This window comes from Manis pentadactyla, chromosome 4 (assembly GCF_030020395.1).
Source record: "Manis pentadactyla isolate mManPen7 chromosome 4, mManPen7.hap1, whole genome shotgun sequence".
Taxonomy (NCBI): domain Eukaryota; kingdom Metazoa; phylum Chordata; class Mammalia; order Pholidota; family Manidae; genus Manis; species Manis pentadactyla.
This window is the reverse complement of record NC_080022.1, coordinates 1,187,255-1,205,957: the sequence shown is the minus strand read 5'-3', so window position 1 is coordinate 1,205,957 and position 18,703 is coordinate 1,187,255. Positions and strand designations below refer to the sequence as shown.

The window sequence follows — 18,703 nt, the reverse complement described above, 5'->3', positions numbered from 1 at the left end:
ACCCTCTATGTCTGTCCAGCCCGACCTTCATGCCCAACCGTGACCCCCTTCCCGTCTGGCATCATGACCCCAGTGACATGACAAAGGAGGCCACTCTCAAAGCCTGGTGGGTGTGCCATCAGGACCAGGGAGGGGCCCGGCCTGGGGAGCTCGGGCCCTCATGCCGCACCCCGAGGCTCCAGCCCCATGCCAGCCCCTCACCCCATCACCCTCACCTCCAGAACAGCTGGTTAGCAGGTTCCCCCATCCTTTACCTGGGGATGATTAAGTACTTTAAATGAAACCTGTTACCATGGGTACACAGAAATGGAGGAGGTAAGCCCCACCATGGGGGCAGGGGCTGTCATATCCCCAGAGCTGTACCTCTGCCCCCAGCCAGACCCCTCTCTCTCCCCGGGGCCATCTTGGCTTGCCCTGGGCCGGGGACGAGTGACAAAGCCTGGGGACCCGAGGCCGCACTCACTGGCTCGCCTGGAGAGCAGGGCCTGTGTCCCATCGTGGACACAGCGACTGAGGGACCCAGTGGGGTGGCACAGGGCAGTGCTCAGTAGTGCCACTGGGCTCTGTGTGAGTCGCCAACCTGGGTGGCCCCAGAGCAGACCCCAGGCCCACACGTCCTGGGCGCTGCTCTGACCCTCACCCATACGCCCATGTGGGGACACAGTTGGCATCAGCTGAGGCAGGTGCTGTGGCTCATGGGAGCCCAGATGTACTTCAGTCCAAAACAAGGAGCCCCTGACTGCCAGAGGGACACAGCCCATGGCCACTGACTGTCCCTGGGAGCCTCCATACACGGCAACCTGCTCCACAGGCTCTGAGCCTGTCGTCCGGCCTGAGGGCACCTGCTGCCTGCTTGGCTGGAAGACCTCCCCCTGCTCCCTGGCACCAGTGCCCCTGGATCCAGTCGCCTCCCCACACCTAGGACTGCAGGCTCCCTCCAGAGGGCCCTGAGACCGGGCCCTAGGGGCTCTGGGCTCTGGACAAGGGGCCCACAGCCTCCCCTGTCCCTTCCAGCCACCCATTTCTCTGGGTGTCCTCTCCAGACCCAGTGGGAAAGCAGGGCCCCAGAGCCTGGGTAGGGCCGTGTGCCTCTGAGCAGACACCCCCGGCGGTGGAAGGCTTGTCAGGGCACATCCGGGGAATGTGGGAGAACCAGCCGTGCGCTCTGCAGGGCACGGGAGACCCGGAGTGTGAACACAGGCCGCCATGCGCGCACACAGACCCTCGCAGGTGTGCGCGCAGGAACATGCATGCACACACATGCAGAGGTTCACTGCCATTACTGCTGTGCTGGGGAGCAGCCACCAAGCAGTGACCCCTGACCCCCACAAGGAAGAGCGGGTTCTTGGGTGCACGCTTCAGCACAGGTGCGTCCCCCCCACAACTGGATGCATGCCTGTCACCACACCTGAGCAGCCCACGCTGTTCACACGCGCACCCTCACCCCTGGGGCCCTCTGTTTTTGGCCTCTCCCCACTTCCCGGGAGAACGGGGTCAGGGTCCCACAAGCTGTGGTACCTGCAAAGAGGAGCCAGAAGGAGCCCCCCAACACCCCGCACACTGTGCAGCCAGAGGGCGACCTGCCGGCCGGCACAGGGCCCAGCACACCAGGCACTGAAGAGCTGAAAGGCCCAGCCCTCGCTCCCCGGGGTCCCCCACATGGGGTGGGCTCCAGAAGCCACCCATTGGGAGACCCCCGCCTATCAGACCAGGCGATCAGACCGAGAGAACCTTCCTGAGATGCAGGGGTGCGCCTGCCCCTGGCAGCGCTCAGACCCCACAGTGCCCTGGGGCAGCACGCCGGGGCCTCAGCTCAGCCCACCACGCCAGACACCCAGAACAGAAAGCAGCCCACTGGTCTGGGCCTGACCGGACAAGCCCCTGCCTCCCAGACAGCCTGGGAGCAGCCTACAGGCTCACACCCAAGAGGCGTGTGCTTCCGGCACGTGGGCAGATTCCACCTGGCCAGACATGGCCATGGAGCAGGTTATAAGCAGGAGGAGCCCGTGCCGGCCAGAAGGGGCAGGCTGCATGGGCACCCACCTTTCCCGCTGGGAGGGGTCTCACACCTGGCCAGGCTCACCTGTAAGCCTGTATGCCTGTGCAATACCAAATGTTGGAAGTCAGAATGCAGCAAATAACTGTATGGCAGTGGAGGCTGGATTGGCAGTGATCTCGGGGGCCGAGGGGGCAGCCCCAGGGAGGCGCAGGTGGGGCCAGCCCGCCTCCCGGTTGGGTGGTGGCTCTCTGTGCAGGGCCGCACCAGCCCGCGCCTGAGGTTCTTGCACCCTACAATACACATGTCGTAGTCCCGCCTCTTTAAGGTTGACAGAGGGAAGACAGCGTGCGCTCCAAAACCAGCGTGGCACTCTTCCCGAGGCCGCAGGGCACAGAGACACCAGCATCTCCCTGAGATGCACAGGCCAGCAGCAGGGCTACCTGCTGAGGGCCCCCGAGTTGGCCCAGGCTCCCAGGGTGTCTTTCTAAGTCTGGTCTTTCTCTGTCCCTTTGCTGCCACTTGCCCTGGGCAGGGGAGGACACACCCAGGCGGCAGGAACTGGGGGGAGTGAGCCCGCTTGGGCCCCTGGCTACCACCCTGGAGCAAGCCTGTGTCTTGCCTTTGCCCGGAGCCACAGAGCCACCCTTTGGACATCCCCGAGGTGCCACAGCTCTTGTGTAATGTTAACTAAAGGACATCCAGGAACCATGGGTGGGTGCTTCAGACCCCCGTCCTGGAAGATCAGCAGAGACGGTCGGCCTCGGAAGCTGGGACAGGCGGCACTGACCACTCCTGGTGCTGTGAGCCAGACCCCGGGGAGCAGCCCCGCCAGCGGGCTGGGACATCGCGCTCACTGGGGAGCTGCCCCAGAACCACATGGCTGTCTTCCAGACACCCCACTCACCCACAGGCACGATGTTGATGCTCAGGAAGGGCTGTCTGCCCTCCGGATGGGGTCCTGGGTCCTCGGGCAGGGGAGCCATCTTAGAGGGGCAGCAGGCTCTCTGGGGTGGGGCAGAGGAGCGGTTACCAGCAGGGGCCGGCCGTCTGCAGGAGGCAGGAAGGGGCTGCTCCATGGTCCCTCTGCCCTGGGGGCCCCCGGTGTCCCCCACTGGGGTGGAGTCTGGGCCTGATGCTCATTACACACCTAGGGAGAGCAGAGGCTAGTGGGTGAGGCCTGTCCAGTTGCCCAGACTAACCCTGGGGTGGGGTGCAGGAGGGTGCTGACCACAACCCAGCCTAGAGACAAGCAGCCGCCAAGCGGGGTGCAGGGGTGAACATATGTGAGCCAGCCAGCAGGAGGGCCAGCCACAGCACCCTGCCCCAAACCCCAGGCCCTGGGTGAGTGGCAGTGGAGCCAGAGGGCCGGTGACTGTGTTCGGCTTTGCCACCAAAGTGCTCATTGTCTGTGCTGGGGCTTCTCCCACAGCCGATGAAGTTCAGGGCAGGACAGGAGCCAGCCAAGCAGCACGGCCCACAGGAGCGGCCCACAACAAGGAGGGTTCCCGTGCGGGTGCCCCTTCTCCAGCCCGGGGTGCACTGCCCTGCCACTCCAGGTCCAGGCTCACAGGCTCTTTGTGCAGCCGATCAAGGCCACTTTGGTCTCCCATCTGCCACCTGCCCTTGGCTGCTTGGCTGAGCTCCAAGCCCCTGACTCTCATGACCCCCAAGAGGGCCCCCGCTTGCACCACAAAGCTGAGTCCCACCCCAGCCTCCGCTCAGATTCATCTCCTGCCTTGACCCTCCTTTCCCTCCGTGGGCTGCGGCTGCTCCGGCCCCACCCCAGCCAGCTCCCTCTGCGGAGCCTCCTCCTGGGGCCACAGAGAGGCTGCAGAGGCAGGGTGGGCCCCCTGGGCTCTGGGGCCCTCCGACATTCCCGGACAGCACTCCTGGGACCTGGCGTGGGGCGGACAGGGGACACGCGGGCCCTCTGGACCCCTGGAGTCATGCTCTGCCCAGGAAAGAACGGCAGAGCTAGGAAAGCCCAGGCTCCCGGCGGCCACCCTCCCAAGGCCCCTTGCAGGAGCCCTAGCCCATGTCCCCCCTCCAGCCCTCAGGCCCCCCACCGGCCCACCCACTCCAAGATCAGCAGCAGACCTGGCCGACTAGCAGTTCTCTGGGGTTCTGCGCCTCAGAGGAGCACAGGGAGCGACCCCAGGCACCCCAAAGGCCAGAGGCACCCGGGATCTGTGTCCGCCCTCCACCCCAGAGGCCTCGCCCACCCAAACCTCACTTGTTGTCCCTGCCACAGCTCCCCTCCTCTCCTGGGCACCCCTCCAGATGCCCTGGCTCCAGACTCACCCACAAGCAGGGTCTCCCAGCCCAGGCTCCCCCGAGGCAGCTGGACCACTGTAGCCCCTCGGCCACACAGTCCACGAGGCCAGCACCAGCCCTTGCCACCGTCCCGGCTGGCCACTGCGGGTTCTTGAGCAGGCACTCTGCTTCTTGCCGCAGTAGGAGCCCAGGAGCCGTGCCTAGACACGTCTGCTGAGCGTGGGCCGGGCGTGGGGCTCAGGCTGGGCGGGCACAGCCGAACCTAATTAGGCAACATCGCCACCCCACAAGCCAAGGCACAGCTGCTGAGAAGCATGAGGTCAGCCTGGGCGTCCCAGAGCACCACTCCAGGAGGGCTGAGTCCTCCTGCGGACGGGGACTCTGGGGCTCCTTGCCGCCCACCCCTGCCCTTCCAGCCACACCGGGCCCACTACAGCCTCTGGGGAAGCTGGCAGGAGCAGGCATGGGCCTGCAGAGGGGTCAGCAGCTGTGTGGGGTGGGGGCTGCGGTGGGGGGGAGCTGTGGGGCCGCCCCCAGCTAGGCCTGCTTCTCCTCCGCAGAGACCCCGCCAGGAGCCCAGGTCCCCAGGCCAAGGAGGGGTCCTCAATCCTCTGTGCAGACCCCAGCCCAGATGCCAATGTCAAGCCCTGGGACCTGGCTGCTGCCCATGGGCGACCACTCATGGTGGCATCTGTCCATACCAGGCTGGGCCAGGCAGGTGGGGACAGGGTGGAGAGGTCCACTTGACCCCTGTTCCCAGTAACCAGCCCCACATAGTAAGGACATAGGGCCCAAGCCCAGACAGGCCTAAGGGTGGCCCAGCCCTCAGCCCGAGTGCCGGAGCGTGATGGCCTCCCCCACTAAAATGACCGGCCTGCACCTCAAGGCCTCCCAAAGATGAAGCCTCCACAGTCCGTGGTGCCCTTGCCTTTACTGCTTTTGCCCATGGGTAGGGCCCGGGCGTGCCCGCAGGGCCAGATCCCTACCCTGGATGACTCGGGAGCCTGTTCCATTTCTGATGCCCGTGGTGCCCTGTGCTGCACCCCGCTGGCTGGCAGTGGGGGTACAGTCGGGGGAGCCCCAGACTCTGGAGCAGGGGGTGTTGCGGTGGGGTGTCTTCTCCCTCCCAGTCCCAGACCCCACCAGCCACCCTGACCACGGACACCCACTCTCTGAAGGGAGAAAGAGAGGTCCGGAGAAACTGAGGGCAAGACGAGTCAGCTCTCCCTCAAGCGTTTGCCCTGGGGCCCACCCCTGGCTGGATACCTGGCCCGAGGCCCCAGAGAGCTGACATTGTGTCACCCAGTGTGGGAAAAACTGCAACATTTCCAGAATGTTGGCCTTAGTGCATCTCCATATCGATAGGTGTCACCAGGGGTGGTGAGTAGACATCTCCGTATCAGTAGGTAATTAACAGTGGGGAGCAGGGCATATCTGGACCTGAGAGGTTGGGTCGGGCCCCTTTTTCTACAGCCAGGTCGTGAGAGACATGGTCGCGCAGAAGTGGACAACTGCTTGTAAGCAATAAATGGGTTTCTCCCACTTTATTTCTCCCTTTGACCTATTTCGGTTTTAAAGGTATTTTGCCCCAGGATTTCCGTGCCTCCCCCCTCCCAGAGTTACACTCAGATATTGAAAAGAGGCCCTGTGTTCCAGGACGGGCATCCAGGGCCTCCCACTTCCGCCCTCCGACACCCTCCCTGCACCCCCAGGGCTGCCTGAGGCCCCTCTTCTCCAGATGGGACCCTCACTGCCCAACACCTGCCCCCACACAGAGTTATTCCTACATCTCTGTCCCTCCAGCCTGGAGTCAGGTGACGGGGAGGCAGGTGGACATCTGGAGGGGATGCACTCAGGGCACTGTTAGAAAAAGCATAAAACCTAAATATGATTTATTCCCACCAGGAGGTTCAAAGATTTTAACAATAACGTATTAACCAAGGGCCACGTGGTGGAAAAGATGCCAGGAAGCTGCTCAGGCTGAGAGTGGGGGTGGGGGATTGGTAAGGGCCTGGCTATACCTGTTCGAGTTTTTTAAACCTACCAATGAAATTAAGACAAATGTAAGAGAGGGTCCACTGTGGGTACAACTGGCTTAGGCGACGTCCGGGAAAGAACGTGGACCCTGCAGGACTCAGCCAATGAGGAGCCAAGGGAGGGACTCGCGTGCTAGGGCATAAAGTACTTGGCGCCAACAGCCCCAGGTGTGCCTGCCCACCAGACGCCCGTCGTGCAAGGCCGTCATTAAAGCCTCGCTCCGCTGTCCTGTCTCCATGTCCACTTACTGGGTTTGGGCCAGTGAGTGTGCTTCTTACAACACGTGGCATTAGGAGCAAGGGAGGCTCCACGGCAGAAGCATCTGGAAGGCACAGTGCTGAGATCGAGGATGCACACCAGAGAGCATGCCAGAGTGCTGCTTCCCAAAGCGAGGCCCACGGAACCTCCCAGCCGCCAGGTCCAAAGGAACCCCCAGGACCACCCTCCTCCCCCGCTGACACGCGCATATACGGGTCGCCCCCTGTGCAGTCTCTGCGCACCAGGATTCCAGGAAGAAAAAGCCATTGCCAAGACCCTCCTTGACGATGCAGGAAAAGATAAATTTTATTAAACCTCAGCTCTGACCACATCTTTCCAATAGTCTGCATGAGAAAATGGGGAATTTCACACAAAGCTGCTGCCTCAAAGCATGATTTTCCAGAGCCGTCCCAGCAGTGGAGACAGCGGAGCACGCGGGACGCTATCCTTCCTGGAAAGGGTAGCGGGCCAGCAAACTGCAGCCTCAACGGCTGGTTATGCAGAACATCAGGCAGCTGTTTTCCCAAAAACAGAAAAAGTCGGCCTGATGCTTTGAGAGCAAAGTGGCAGGACTTGTTGCCAATGATACAATTCACACTTAAGGGAAAAATCACCATTTTGGAGAAGTGGTGTCCAGCACTGTCAACGTGACAGCTTCTGAATATTTAAAGGCTTTTTCTCCTGAGAACAGTGGTGATGTTGGTGTGACTTCGTGGAATGTGCCCACCTTTGGAAAATGTGCCTATCTCTGCAAACTGCTTCCCAGACGACCAAACACGATATTCTCACGTGATGCACAGGTCAAGGTGCTTTAGAGCGGGAGCCGACCCCTGGCACCAGTGCAGCAGGATCCCAAAGGCGTCGGGCTCTGCACTGTGACTGCCTCTGGGAGGCCGCCGCTTGCTCTTTTGCTGCAGCACCAAAGAGGGAACGTGAGATTTATTCAACTTCCCCCACAACAGCGGCTGCGACAGGTGGCCTGCAGAAGCAGAGAGGGGAAGCCAGCTGACTTCCCTGCCCCGTGTCACAGAGATTTGCAACAATGTAAAACAATGTCGCTCTTCCCACAGTTTTTTGTTTTGGAAAAAAAAAAAAGGTTCTTTGCAAAAAGTGCTACTTATATTCCCATGTAATTGTTATTTTAAGACTGCATCAATATTTTTTAGGTGATCAGTTTTCATTTCTCATCTGGTAAATATCCAACAGCAATAACCAGGGGTGTCAGGGCCTGCCAGCCAGCGCTCTGGGGGGGTCCCTGAGCTCGGAGCTGGGCCTCCGGATCCCCGGATCTCCACCAGGTAAACAGAGGCAAACCATCTCTAGATAAGAGTACACATAATGTAAGACATGAGTAACTAGGAATCAGTAAGTTTTGAGTGTTTATTATTAGCTTGTTTTCTATATAATTATGTTTTACGTAGTTTAATTAATGTCATTTTATTCTAATAGTGGCTGTGCCTACAACCAGTTTACAGAATTACTGGAGATCTGTGAGCTCTCCCGAGCTGGTACAAGCGGCTCTAAAACCACTAGACACACTGCTCCCAAGCAGTTCTTTGGGGTCCCTGACAATTGGTCAGCGTGGAAAGGGGTCTGCAGACCACAGCATTAGCACACTGCTAATACTGATCTAAAATAACTGTGACACTATGCATTCTGAAAAACACCAAAAATAAAATACACACATTGACCACACAGCACAGTGAGTCCCAGGGCGGGACAGGATGGGGGCAGTGACAGATGGACTGATCAGCCGGGATTAGGGCCAGGACGGGTCAGGAGGGCCCTGGAGAAGAGGTTCCTGGGAAGTGGGCGTCTGGCCCAGAACTGCGACTGCATAGCTGAGAAGCACTCTCTGGGAGCCTCAGTTTCCTCATTTGTACATTGGGGGGTAGAGTGCCCCGCCTCCACAGGAGACCCCACAGCATCCACCAGCCAAGTCCAGCAAAGCCCAGCCTGGGGGCAGGCACAGGCCCCTTCCACGCCGCCACGCCTGCGTGCTCGACGTGCCTTTTTCCACATGCTTGTGCTACAATGCCCCACAGGGCCGGCTGCAATCACTGGGTGCCACCCCACAAACAGATGGGCCCCAGCATGCCCCCCACCCTGCCTGAACCCCATCCTCTCCACCCGAGAGCATCAGGCAGCCCCATGCTCTGCCTCCCCACACAAGATGGAAACTAAAGTCTGGTGAGCTGTCCCCACGTGACAGCCAGCACAGGGGCTTAAAATGGAATCAAACGGCCCTTGAAGCCCAGAGAAGGGCCCAAGGAGGGACAGCAGAGACCCCACCTGGAGAGCCTCCATCAGACATCAGCTTCCGGCCCCAGATGGAATCCTGAATCTGGTGGCTGCTGAGGGGTCTGTTGAGAACAAGAGGAGCCGAGGCTGTGGATAGGGGTGGAGGGGAGCAGGGTATGTCCCTGTGTTCCTAACCTAGCACTTGCTGGGCTCCTGACCAGTGACCTGGAGACAACCCTGCGGGGTCCTGAGCCCACCCCAGCTGCCACAAAGCTCCAGTGTGGCAGATGGTGTGAAGGGGCTCAGGGGAATGGGGGCCTGGCTGAGGCTGGAAGCAGCTCTCTGCTGGGGGGGCTTCTTCAGACAGAAGGGACAGTGTGTGCAAAGGCCCTGTGGCGGGGGCACCCCACACCCCAGTTCCGCTCCCGCAGACAGAAGCCTGGCCCCCTCCAAGGGTTCCCTGGGGCTGCTGAGGGGAGCCTTTCTCAACTGTCACCTCCACAGCTGGGGGCACCAGCCCTGTTCCTCCCAGTTTGTCCCTCACATCCTTGCAGCTCCCAAGGACATGTCCCTCTGTGGGGGGCTGAGGCTGTGAGTGTGCACCGCTGGAAGCCTGCCACCCGCAAGCCTGGGTTCACTGCTCTGGTCCACGGAGTTCCGTGCCCACCTGCCCCCGTTTCTTTCTGGATGTTTACATCTCTTCAGACTCAGCAGGAAACTACAGGACATCTACAAGGGGCTGTGGGCTTTAGTGGCATGGGTTCTTTGCCTGGCACACATCTTTGGGGCCCACTTAGTGTGCCCTGTGGTTGCCGGAAGAGCCATCAGAAGTGCTGCCATTGGCAGCCACTGAGAGCTGCAAATCAGGACAAGTCTGAGAACCCCAGAACTGCACCCAGAAGCCAGCTGGACACAGAGACTGAAGCCAGGTCTCCGAGGTTCCACAGTCTCATGCAGTGTTTGAGGAGGGCGGAGGTGAGGACTCCTGGGGCACATCCACCACATTCCTACCCTCACAGCCACTCCCACTTCACTTGTCCCACAAACACACCCGGAGCACTGCCAGGCTTTCCCCAGTGCCCACGGGGCCTCGCTCTTCTGGGAGTCCCGCCTTGCAGGGTCCTGGGCTCGCTCTCTCTCCTTTCCTCCACCCCCTGGCCCCACTGGACCTGGGGGTGTGGCCCATCATTTGGCCTCTAGAGTGGATAGAGCCCTCCCTCTCCTTCTGCCGGAGCAAAGCCTCCCCCTCCAAGAAGCCCTCCTGTATTGCCTCTTCCTTGGGCCCTTAGAGGCCAGCCCTTAGTTACCCACCAGCTTGGCCACCGTGGGGAGCCCTTCCCCACATCCGTCATCAGGCAAAGCTGTTGGGCTACAGATATGGAAGCAGACAGAACTGGCATTTGCCCTGCACCTGCTTTGGACCGGGCACAGCTTCTCTGAGCTTTGCTTTCTTAGCTCTGCACCTGAGCGATGGCCCCTTTCCTCCTCAGCCTGCCAGGCTCCAGATTCCCCTCCTGGCTTCTGTGAAACCCTGACAGTGGCCCAGAGTCCCAGGTCAGGCCTGCTCCCCTCAGACTCACTGTTCTCCCAGGAACCCTGCACCGGCCACAGGCAGAGCCCCGGCCACCTGCTGAGCTGCGGCATGCCCAGCATCATCTCCCAGACCGACCCATGGCCCTAGTCCCGACCCCTACCTAACAAGTCCCCTGACAACACTGCGGGCCCAGGCACCCCACCTCAGACAGGAGCGGCTCCCACAAAGGGCGGCAGTGCTCACCTGTGCTCTGCGCCCCCAGGCCGCCTGCCCAGCTGGGGACCCAGGCCCGACACCCAGGCACGTAGCGTCCAGACACGCAGCCTTCTCCAGCCTCCCGGATCCTCCAGCCCCTGGGTTGGCATCTCTACCTCGACGGCCGCTCTGCCATCCCTGGACAAGGAGAAGTACCCACTTCTTATAGGGTGGTGGGAGGCGTCCAGGGAGGGCACTGCCTGTGGGCACCCCCAGCCCAGGGAAGGGCTGTGTCCCACCCGGCAGCCAGCCCTGGAGGTTACAGGGAGGGAGTCAAAGAGCCCACCTCGCTCAGAAGCGGGCCCAGCAAACAGAAACCCCTGCTTTGGACACCCATTTTCCTGGCTGCCTAGGGTGCCACGGCAGGCGCTCCATAAATATCAGCTAACTACAGCATTCCCATCCCACATACAGGAAAACCCAGGCAGGGGTGAGAAGGAACTCGCGTGAAGCCCCCTTAATGGTGAAAGGCCCGCTGAGATCACAGAAGGTAAAGTCAGAGGCCAGCCAGGATGTCCCTGGTCAGCGCCACCTGTGGCTCAGCCCCGGCTGGAGAAAAGGGGCAACACACAAGGGTAGAAATGGGGTGCCCCTTTGCTGTAGGCCCATGGGTGGATGCGGAGCCCCACACCAGGGCTGGGCTGGGCCAGGCCAGCCCGTCTGCCCGCGCAGGCGGCCGCTTTCCTGAAGTCCACAAGCTTTTCACCCTCCTGCCAGAAGCCACCCTGGGGCAGGACCTGCCGTCCAGGCTACAGGCAAAGGGTGAAGGGCGCAGGCCCAAGGGCAGCGAGAGACAATGGGGCAGACGCCCCTCCTCTGGCAAGAGCCCCCGCCCCGCCCCCGCCTGTCCCAGAGCCCCAGAACCTGGGACTGCAGCAAGATAGGGGAGCCCAGGCTGTGTGGTCGCCAAGGAGGAAGCAGGGATCCCCTGGGGCAAGCACTCGGTCCAGCCCTCCAAAACCCCCCCCGCCACATTCCCATCTTTACACGGATGCCACGCGGTCACGCGGCTCCGTCTTCGACTCTGACCCAGGGTCACTCTCGAGTGAAACTCATTCCCTAAGCCCCTAACACTCCACCCGTTAACCTGTAGAGCACGTGGGCCGACGGCGCCACCTGCTGGCCGTTCTGGGGTCTGACCACCCAGAGCCAGCCACCGAGCCGGGGGCACCTGAGGGTAAACGGCAGGGCGGGACCGGAGGCTCCCACGTCCCACCTCCGGGAGTACAACCGGGCCTTGGTTACACTGCTTCCCGGCTCTCCCGCCCTCCGGGAGGCTGAGATCCTTGCGGGCAGCCGCGGAGGGGACGCGCCCGTGAGAGGCCACGCCCAGGGCTGGAGGCAGGAACCTGCCGGGTACCCTGAGGGAAGGAGCCAAGCTTTGTGCCGACCGTCAACGTCCCTGGGGCCAGAAGCTCGTGACGCCTCCGGGTCTCCGCGTGGCCTCGTGCCTTCCGCCTGGGCCCCTCCGAACGGTTCGCCGGATGCCGCCCGAAGCTGCAGGCGTCTCTGCGCCCAGGACACGGGGGCACAGGCAGGGGCGCGGGGGCCTCAGCAGCAGGGCTGCAGGACCACCCGGGCCGGGCCGCTTCCCTCTCCGAAGGGCCCCCGCTGCTGGGCTGTGCGGCCCGGGGCGGCACCGGTCCCGCCCCCCATCCCTCGCCCCGCTGGCCCCGGGCGCCCGCCTCCGCGCCCCCTCGCCCGCCCGGCCCCGGCCCCCCCGCGGGGTGTGACGCAAAGGTCTGCGCGGCCGCCGTCATCAGGCGCCGCCGCGTGGGCGTGGCCAGCCGCTCCCTGGGCCCCGCGGACCGCGGCCATGGCTCCCGCGGTCGCCAGCGCCCCGGAGGTGGTTCGCGCGGCGCAGAAGGACGACTACTACCGCGGCGGGCTGCGGAGCGCGGCGGGCGGCGCCCTGCACAGCCTGGCGGGTGAGGCCCGGCCGGCTGAGGCCGCCGAGTGTCTGAGCGCGGCTGGCGCTCGGACCCGCGCAACCACACGGGCCTGGCCCGCTGGTGGGCCTGGGTGCCCCGCATGGGGGTGAGCGGACGGTCCCCCAGAGCCCGACCGGGCAGGCTCGGCCCACCGAGACTTGAGCTGAAGGAAGAAGCGGATGCCCTTGGGCTCCGCACCGAGCAGCTGGGTGGGGCGGGGGCCAGGGATCAGGTATGAAAGAGAGCGAACCCGTGGCCCTGTGGGCGCACGAGCATGCTTTCTCGGAGCAGCGGTGCCCAGGGGTGAGTGTGAAGAGCCAGCGTAGCCCAGACAACAGCCAGTCTCCTGTTTGAAGCGGGGAAGGGAGGCTGGGGCTGTAGGTACGGGACGAGGTGGCAGTCAAGCAAGCTTTAAGCAGGGAGGATGTGAGAACAGATGGTTTATGTACTTAATTTACGCTTTGATTGTTCCTAAATCACCGCCCGCCCCAGGTAATAATGCTGTCTCTGCTCTAAGGTGCGAAGAGGTGGCTGGAGTGCCGGAGAGAGGTTGAGCTGCTGTCGGATGCAGCTTACTTTGGCCTCACTACACTTGCAGGTAGCAGCCCGGGGACATGTTAGGACTGAGGGCCTACCGCGTATGCCGAGCCCAGAGGACAGGGAGGGGGCTTCCAGCAGAGCGAGGCACCTGGAGGTGCATCTCTGTGTCCCCAGAGCTGGCCCAGATATGCCTCAGAGAAGAGAGGCAGTCCGAGCCCCTGCCCTACTGCTAATAGGTCAGCCCTGAGCACTGGCGGGGACCTCTGAAAGCTTTGAGTTCAACCAGACACATCTTGTCTGCCCTGTTCATCCTTTTTTGTGTCCCAGGGTGCCATTGGGACCATTTTTCTGTGGCTGAACCCTGTGGCCTGAGGTGGGTCCTGACATTGAGGCCTGTCACAGGGTGTGTGCAGCAAGGCCCCTAACACCTTTAAGTGGAAAAGCGGGGACCCGGTAGAGAGCAAGACCCGGTACTGAGGGAAGGAAAAGTGTTGGCAGGTCCCTGCCTCAGTCTTCCACGTGGGGCCCTCCTGCTTCCCAGGCTACCAGACCCTTGGGGAGGAGTATGTGGGTGTCATCCAGGTGGACCCCTCCCAGAGCCGAGTGCCCTCGAGGCTGCGCCGCAGCGTGCTGATTGCACTGCATGCCGTCCTGCCCTACCTGCTGGACAAGGCCCTCCTCCACCTGGAGCACGAGCTGCAGGCCGCCTGTGACGGCACCCGGCCCTCACAGGGGGGTCTGGCACCCGGTGTGCACAGCCGTTCAGGGGTGAGCCGCTGGTTGCACCAGCACACGGCCACCCTGACAGAGCAGCAGCAGAAGGGGCTCCTGCAGGCTGTGCTGGTGCTTCGGCGGGGCCTCGGCTACCTCCAGCGGCTGCACGTCGCCTGGTTCTACATCCATGGTGCCTTCTACCACCTAGCCAAGAGGCTTACGGGAGTCACTTACGTAAGTAGCACGTACTGCCTGACTTGTCAGTCCCGGTCATCTCTCCAGGGCCTTTGTTAACACGGTCACAGGGCCGGTGCCAAAATTCTCAGTTGAAAACCGGCGTTTTGCTGGATCACATTTTTCTAAGACCAAGGCAGTCCAGTTCCCACAAAGCCTGAGGGCTGGGCGAGTCTGCTGCAGCTGTCCACTGCAGGCTCTCCTGCGCTGTTCAGGCATCACGCTCCTTAGGAAAGGCCCGCTGCCCCACCGCACCCCACCCCCTTGGCAGTGCCATCCTGACACTGCGCCTCCCTCCCCTCTCTGTCCTCAGCGCACTCCTGCTCAGAGCCCCACCGACGGGCAGGTGGGGGCATTGGTGGGGCAGCTGTAATAAAGGCTGGAAACACGGGCTCGACCCAGCAACGTGGATTCCCATCCTGGGGTGTCTGGGGCTGCTCAGGGCTGCTGTACCCCGGCTGCCAGGGCCCTAGCTCTGGGGCTCCTGGCTCTGTTCGCTCTGGTTGACCCGGCTGCCTCCATTTCCAGTGGAGGGAAGGGAGACAGAAGTGGAGGGGGGAGACTTCATCTTCAGAGGTGTAGCCAGAGGTCTCCCCCATCACTAGCTGTGGGAGGGGCTGGAGCACGGCTTCACCGGAGTGGCCTGGTGTCACCTGGGTGGCCTTGCTGAAAGGAAGGAGCTGCTGTTTGTACAACAGAGAAGCAGGTCAGCCGCATGGGCCACATCAGGCCTCCGCCCACCCCACCGGGTGCTCCTTGTCAGACTTCTTTGCAGAACCTCCCACTGAGGTGTGGGTCCTGGGTGTCCCCTGAAGTCCCAAATCCTCACCTGCAGCCAGAGTGACTGCAGACTATGAGCTCTGTGGCTGTCTTCCCGTCAGCCCTTGGCTCTCACTGGGAGTGAGGCGGAGCTGTCAGCAGCGTCCCCACCTTCCACCCAGCCGGTGGTCAGACCCTGCGAGGAGCTCCTGACCCTGAGGTCACTCTGCCCCCTCCTTGTGCCAGGAGGGCAGGGCTCAGCCTCGTTCACTGTGGTACACTCTAGGCTGCTCAGTGCTTTGTGCTCACTGGTCACAATTGTCCTCTTGGGGCCCTTGACAGCTTCACATCCACCGCCCAGCTGCGGAGGACCCGAGGGCTCGGGGGAGCTACTGGCTGCTGGGGCTCGTCTCCTTGCTGCACCTGGCGCTGTCCGTGGGCCTGCAGCTCTACGGCTTTCGGCAGAGGCAGCGTGCCCAGCGGGAATGGAAGCCGCACCGCAGCCTGTCCCACCGCAGGTACTGAGGGTCACCAGGGGCTTGGGGGTTCCAGCAGCCCCTGGACATCCCTGTGCTCAGCATCACCTCAACTCAGCAGGTGTCACAGAAGACACTGAGGCTCGGTTCTGCCCCCCACCCCCACCAGGAACCACATGGAAGACAGAACCGTTCCCAGGAGCTCCCTGTGTACCCTGTGCCTGGAGCAGCGCCGGCACCCCACAGCCACACCCTGTGGCCACCTGTTCTGCTGGGAGTGCATCACGCAGTGGTGTGACACCAAGGTGGGCCCTGCAGAGCCAGCTGTGTACGGGCCAGCTCAGGGGGTTGCCACAGTCAGGGAGACTGCCTTTAAAGCCTCCTCCTCTGTGGGTGGGGGGAGGCAGCTTTTTGGAAGCTCCCAGGTAAGCCAGATTGGGGCCATCCCAGGTCGAGGTGCCCTCCTGGCTCCATGAGGCTGTGCTGAGAGCAAACTGGAGCAGCAGCCGGGTCCTGACGCTCCGTCCTGGGCGGCTGCCTGCATGCACTGGGCTCTTCTGTCTAGCTGGGCAAGTGCCTGTTGTGCATTGGCCTTCTGGGGTCTTCCAAGCCAGGTGGTCAGAGCAGGGAACACCAAGCCACCTCTTAGTCTGCACTGAAAGCGGGGAGCGGTCCGGGCCCTCAGGGTGAGGGTGGGCGGGGCTGCACAGGGCCGCACGCCAATGAGACACGGTGTTTTCTGCGCGGAGTACTGGACAGCTGTCCTGTTTCCAGCTGAGGCTGCCCCGCCCCACGCCTGCGCGTGGGGCTTTCCTCAGAGCCTGTAGGGGGCTCTCGGGGGCTCTGGCCTGAGCCTGCTGGAGCTGATTTGAGAACCAGCACCTGTGGGGCGTCTGCACCCCGCAGGTTCTGCGGGACGTCAGCGCAGCCCCGTCCCCGTTCTGCGGGCTTTCTTCAGAGCATGGTGCTGCCTCCCCTACTGGCTGGCCCTGGGCGCGGGTGCCTGGCAGGCGAGCAGCTAGCTGGCTTCCTGGGGACAGGAGGGAACCTGACAGGACGGTGGGATCGCTGGGCCTGATGACTCAGGGACAGAAGAGTTCCGTTTCCAGGAAGCCAAGAGGCTCGTGGCAGCGTCTTTGGCAGCTCGCTGAGACCCCCACAGGAGTCCCAACGTAACTGAGTGGCCATGGGCCCTCCCTGCTGAGCCCCCGAGGGGATGGACTGGCTGTCTCCTCTGCCAGGTCACTGTTCCCTGCCCTGCTCCTGGCTGCCCTGGGGCTAAGTCCTTCCCTGTGGAGTTATGACTTCCCAAAAAATGCTGATTTTTATTTTCTTGGGCTTGAGTGGACTAGTTCTGTGCCCCTCCAGTGTATTACTGGAGATGCCAGTGGGGGGAGGCCTGTGGCCAGGGCTGTGCCTGACAGAGCCCACGTGACACGCACCCCCTCCCCAACAGACGGAGTGTCCCCTCTGCAGGGAGAGATTCCCGCCTCAGAAGCTTGTCTACCTGCGGCACTACCGCTGACCCCACGAAGACCGCCTCACGAGTCTTTCCTAACATCAGGAAAAACCTAATTTGTTCCCAAAATTAACTTTTCCTGCAGAGAAATCACAAAATTCTCAAGATTTTTATTTTTACTCTCTGTCATGAGCTACTATGCCAGCAGCTCAGGAGGCTGGAAGCTGACCTGGCTGCACAACAGCCGGGCAGGGGCCTTCAGGGCGGGTTTGGATGGGGCCCCACCTGACCAGTACCCCTGAGCCTGGTACCAGTGGGGACACGGGCCCCCCAACTCAGGGTCCCCAGCCATTGTGCCGGTTTAGCCCCTTCCTTGGGGACCCCTCGTCTGGCCAAGGCTTTAGGCTCTTCTGTCCCCAAACCACACAGTTGAGAACCACTCTAAGAAACAGGCTGGACCAGCTATTCACTCATGTGGAGAAAAGGCAAGGACGTCGGGCGTATGAGAGGCCACGGGAGGGGTAGGCGGGGAAGGTGGGGGTCTGCGTGGCAGTGTGTCCACCTACCCACCCCAATGGCCTGCGATCCTCGTCCTCGTGGCCAGATCCAGGGTGCGGAGTGGCGCGGGCACCTCCATTCCCGGGAGCAGACAGAAGCCAAGGAGCCGTATCTCCACTGAAAACACCTGGCAGGTGCCCTCTAATGTCATCAAGTCTGTCGCCGTTTTATGAAATGGAAGTCTGCGTGTTGGCCTTATCCAAACTCCCAAGGGTTTCTTCCTGCTCAGAGTGCCTGGTGGGACAGGGCTGGCAGACTGAGAGGTGGTTTTCCTAACGCCCAGCCTGCAGACACTGCCAGACCCCGCTCCCAGTGGCTGGGGCACGTCAGTTGCTCACCCATCACCACTGCATCTAACCTGCTCCTGTGCCTTTTTGCTGTCAGGTGTTTAAGCCGTATTTAACTTGTGCCAGAGACAGGAATTTGGCACAAGTGTCCTTAGGGAACAAACTGCACAGAAGTATTGTCAGTTAGGAACCCTGGGAAGAGCAAAATATCCGGCTTCGTAGAGGACAGTGAACATGCCGTGGCCAGGGCCACCGGTCAGGCGGTGACATCCCTGCTGAGGCCTGCACAGAACACTGCCAGAGCTGACTCAGTTCTGTGTGGGAACGGATGGTTCCAAACTGCCCTCAACCGAGTCACATGCCGGAGACAGCCACCGTGGCCTTGGGGAGCAAGCCTCCTGACGGGGAGCCCCAAGGGCCTGCATGGTTCCTAGCATCCTTCACTCATGCCCGCTCTGACCAAGCCCAGCTTCCCATCACATCTCACACCTGAGCATTTACTAGCAAAACTGTGAAGAACGCGTCTAGAGCTGGAATGTGCCGGGTGCTGCGTGGTGACAGGAGTACCGAGTCGGAGCACCCTTCCGCTTACGAAGCTTGAGCTACAGCACCCAGCATCCAAGGCCCGAGAACAGCTCCGCTTCACATCAGCAGGCATTGGCAAAAGAAGAAAAGCCATTTGCTGTCAAAAACCCTAAGATGGATGGGAAGTGGCTTAGAGCTATGAGTCTGAACCACACGAGGACGCAGGAGATCGGTGGACAGTAAGTCTGTGACCGGGTCCAGGGGCAGCTACGGGCAGACGTGCCCGCCCTGCTGCTGTGAGCGGCGCTTCCCCATCGGGGGCTGGCGCTGCTCGCTGCCGGGCTCTGCGCTTTAGGTAAAGACTACGCAAAGGGGACACTGTTTTTAATGAAGTTGGAATTAAAAAGTCGTCACTTACTAAAACGGTTGTTTTTGTTTTTATCACATCAAAAAAGGTGGCATGTAGGTCAGAGTTGTTCCCCATAGAAAGTGAAAAGCTGGGTGTGAAAACCAGAGCTGATCTGCTCTCTACAGCTGGTTGGTCCTGTAAACGGGCTGCTGCTTGAGAACAGATTTAATCCAAAACAACTCTTTACACATCAAAGAAACGTGTCAAAATAAT

At 61.6% G+C, this 18,703-nt stretch overlaps 2 protein-coding genes and 1 long non-coding RNA gene across 6 annotated transcripts in view; 1 reads left to right on the top strand and 2 right to left on the bottom strand.

Moving 5' to 3' along the window:
- Positions 1 to 4,490, bottom strand: part of PLCH2 (phospholipase C eta 2) — a 59,935-nt gene extending 55,445 nt beyond the window's left edge. The window contains exons 1-2 of the mRNA XM_057499630.1: positions 4,301 to 4,490; positions 2,904 to 3,146 (exon numbers count right to left, since the gene is read on the bottom strand). Of these exons, the coding sequence (XP_057355613.1) occupies positions 2,904 to 3,075 (172 nt within the window). The 5' untranslated portion in view covers positions 3,076 to 3,146; positions 4,301 to 4,490. The remainder of the gene's footprint in view (positions 1 to 2,903; positions 3,147 to 4,300) is intronic.
- Positions 4,491 to 7,850: 3,360 nt separating this feature from the next.
- On the bottom strand, positions 7,851 to 12,119 carry LOC130683282 (uncharacterized). The gene is made up of 3 exons (XR_008996851.1): positions 11,990 to 12,119; positions 10,587 to 10,736; positions 7,851 to 8,931 (listed from the first exon to the last, which is right to left on the bottom strand). It is a non-coding gene; the product is annotated as an uncharacterized LOC130683282 (long non-coding RNA).
- A 199-nt stretch (positions 12,120 to 12,318) lies between these two features.
- On the top strand, positions 12,319 to 18,504 carry PEX10 (peroxisomal biogenesis factor 10). 4 transcript variants are annotated; one of them, XM_036882786.2, is made up of 6 exons: positions 12,332 to 12,526; positions 13,047 to 13,127; positions 13,802 to 14,017; positions 15,119 to 15,294; positions 15,422 to 15,557; positions 16,709 to 18,504. In XM_036882786.2, exons 2-6 carry the CDS (start codon positions 13,095 to 13,097, stop codon positions 16,775 to 16,777), a joined length of 630 nt encoding a protein of 209 aa, XP_036738681.2. In that variant the 5' UTR covers positions 12,332 to 12,526; positions 13,047 to 13,094; the 3' UTR covers positions 16,778 to 18,504. The 4 variants fall into 4 exon arrangements, with proteins under 4 accessions (XP_036738680.2, XP_057355611.1, XP_036738681.2 ...); XM_036882784.2 differs by having other exon boundaries at positions 12,338 to 12,526; positions 13,611 to 14,017; XM_036882785.2 differs by lacking the exon at positions 15,422 to 15,557 and having other exon boundaries at positions 12,319 to 12,526; positions 13,611 to 14,017.
- The last annotated feature ends 199 nt before the right edge of the window (positions 18,505 to 18,703 follow it).

What these genes read in the sequence shown, in the direction of transcription:
- PEX10 (XM_036882784.2), top strand. Translation starts at nt 12,415, where the DNA reads ATGGCTCCCGCGGTCGCCAGCGCCCCGGAGGTGGTTCGCGCGGCGCAG. An exon ending in CGCCCTGCACAGCCTGGCGG is followed by an intron (nt 12,527 to 13,046) that starts GTGAGGCCCGGC and finishes CTCTGCTCTAAG; the next exon opens with GTGCGAAGAGGTGGCTGGAG. An exon ending in CGCAGTGGTGTGACACCAAG is followed by an intron (nt 15,558 to 16,708) that starts GTGGGCCCTGCA and finishes CCTCCCCAACAG; the next exon opens with ACGGAGTGTCCCCTCTGCAG.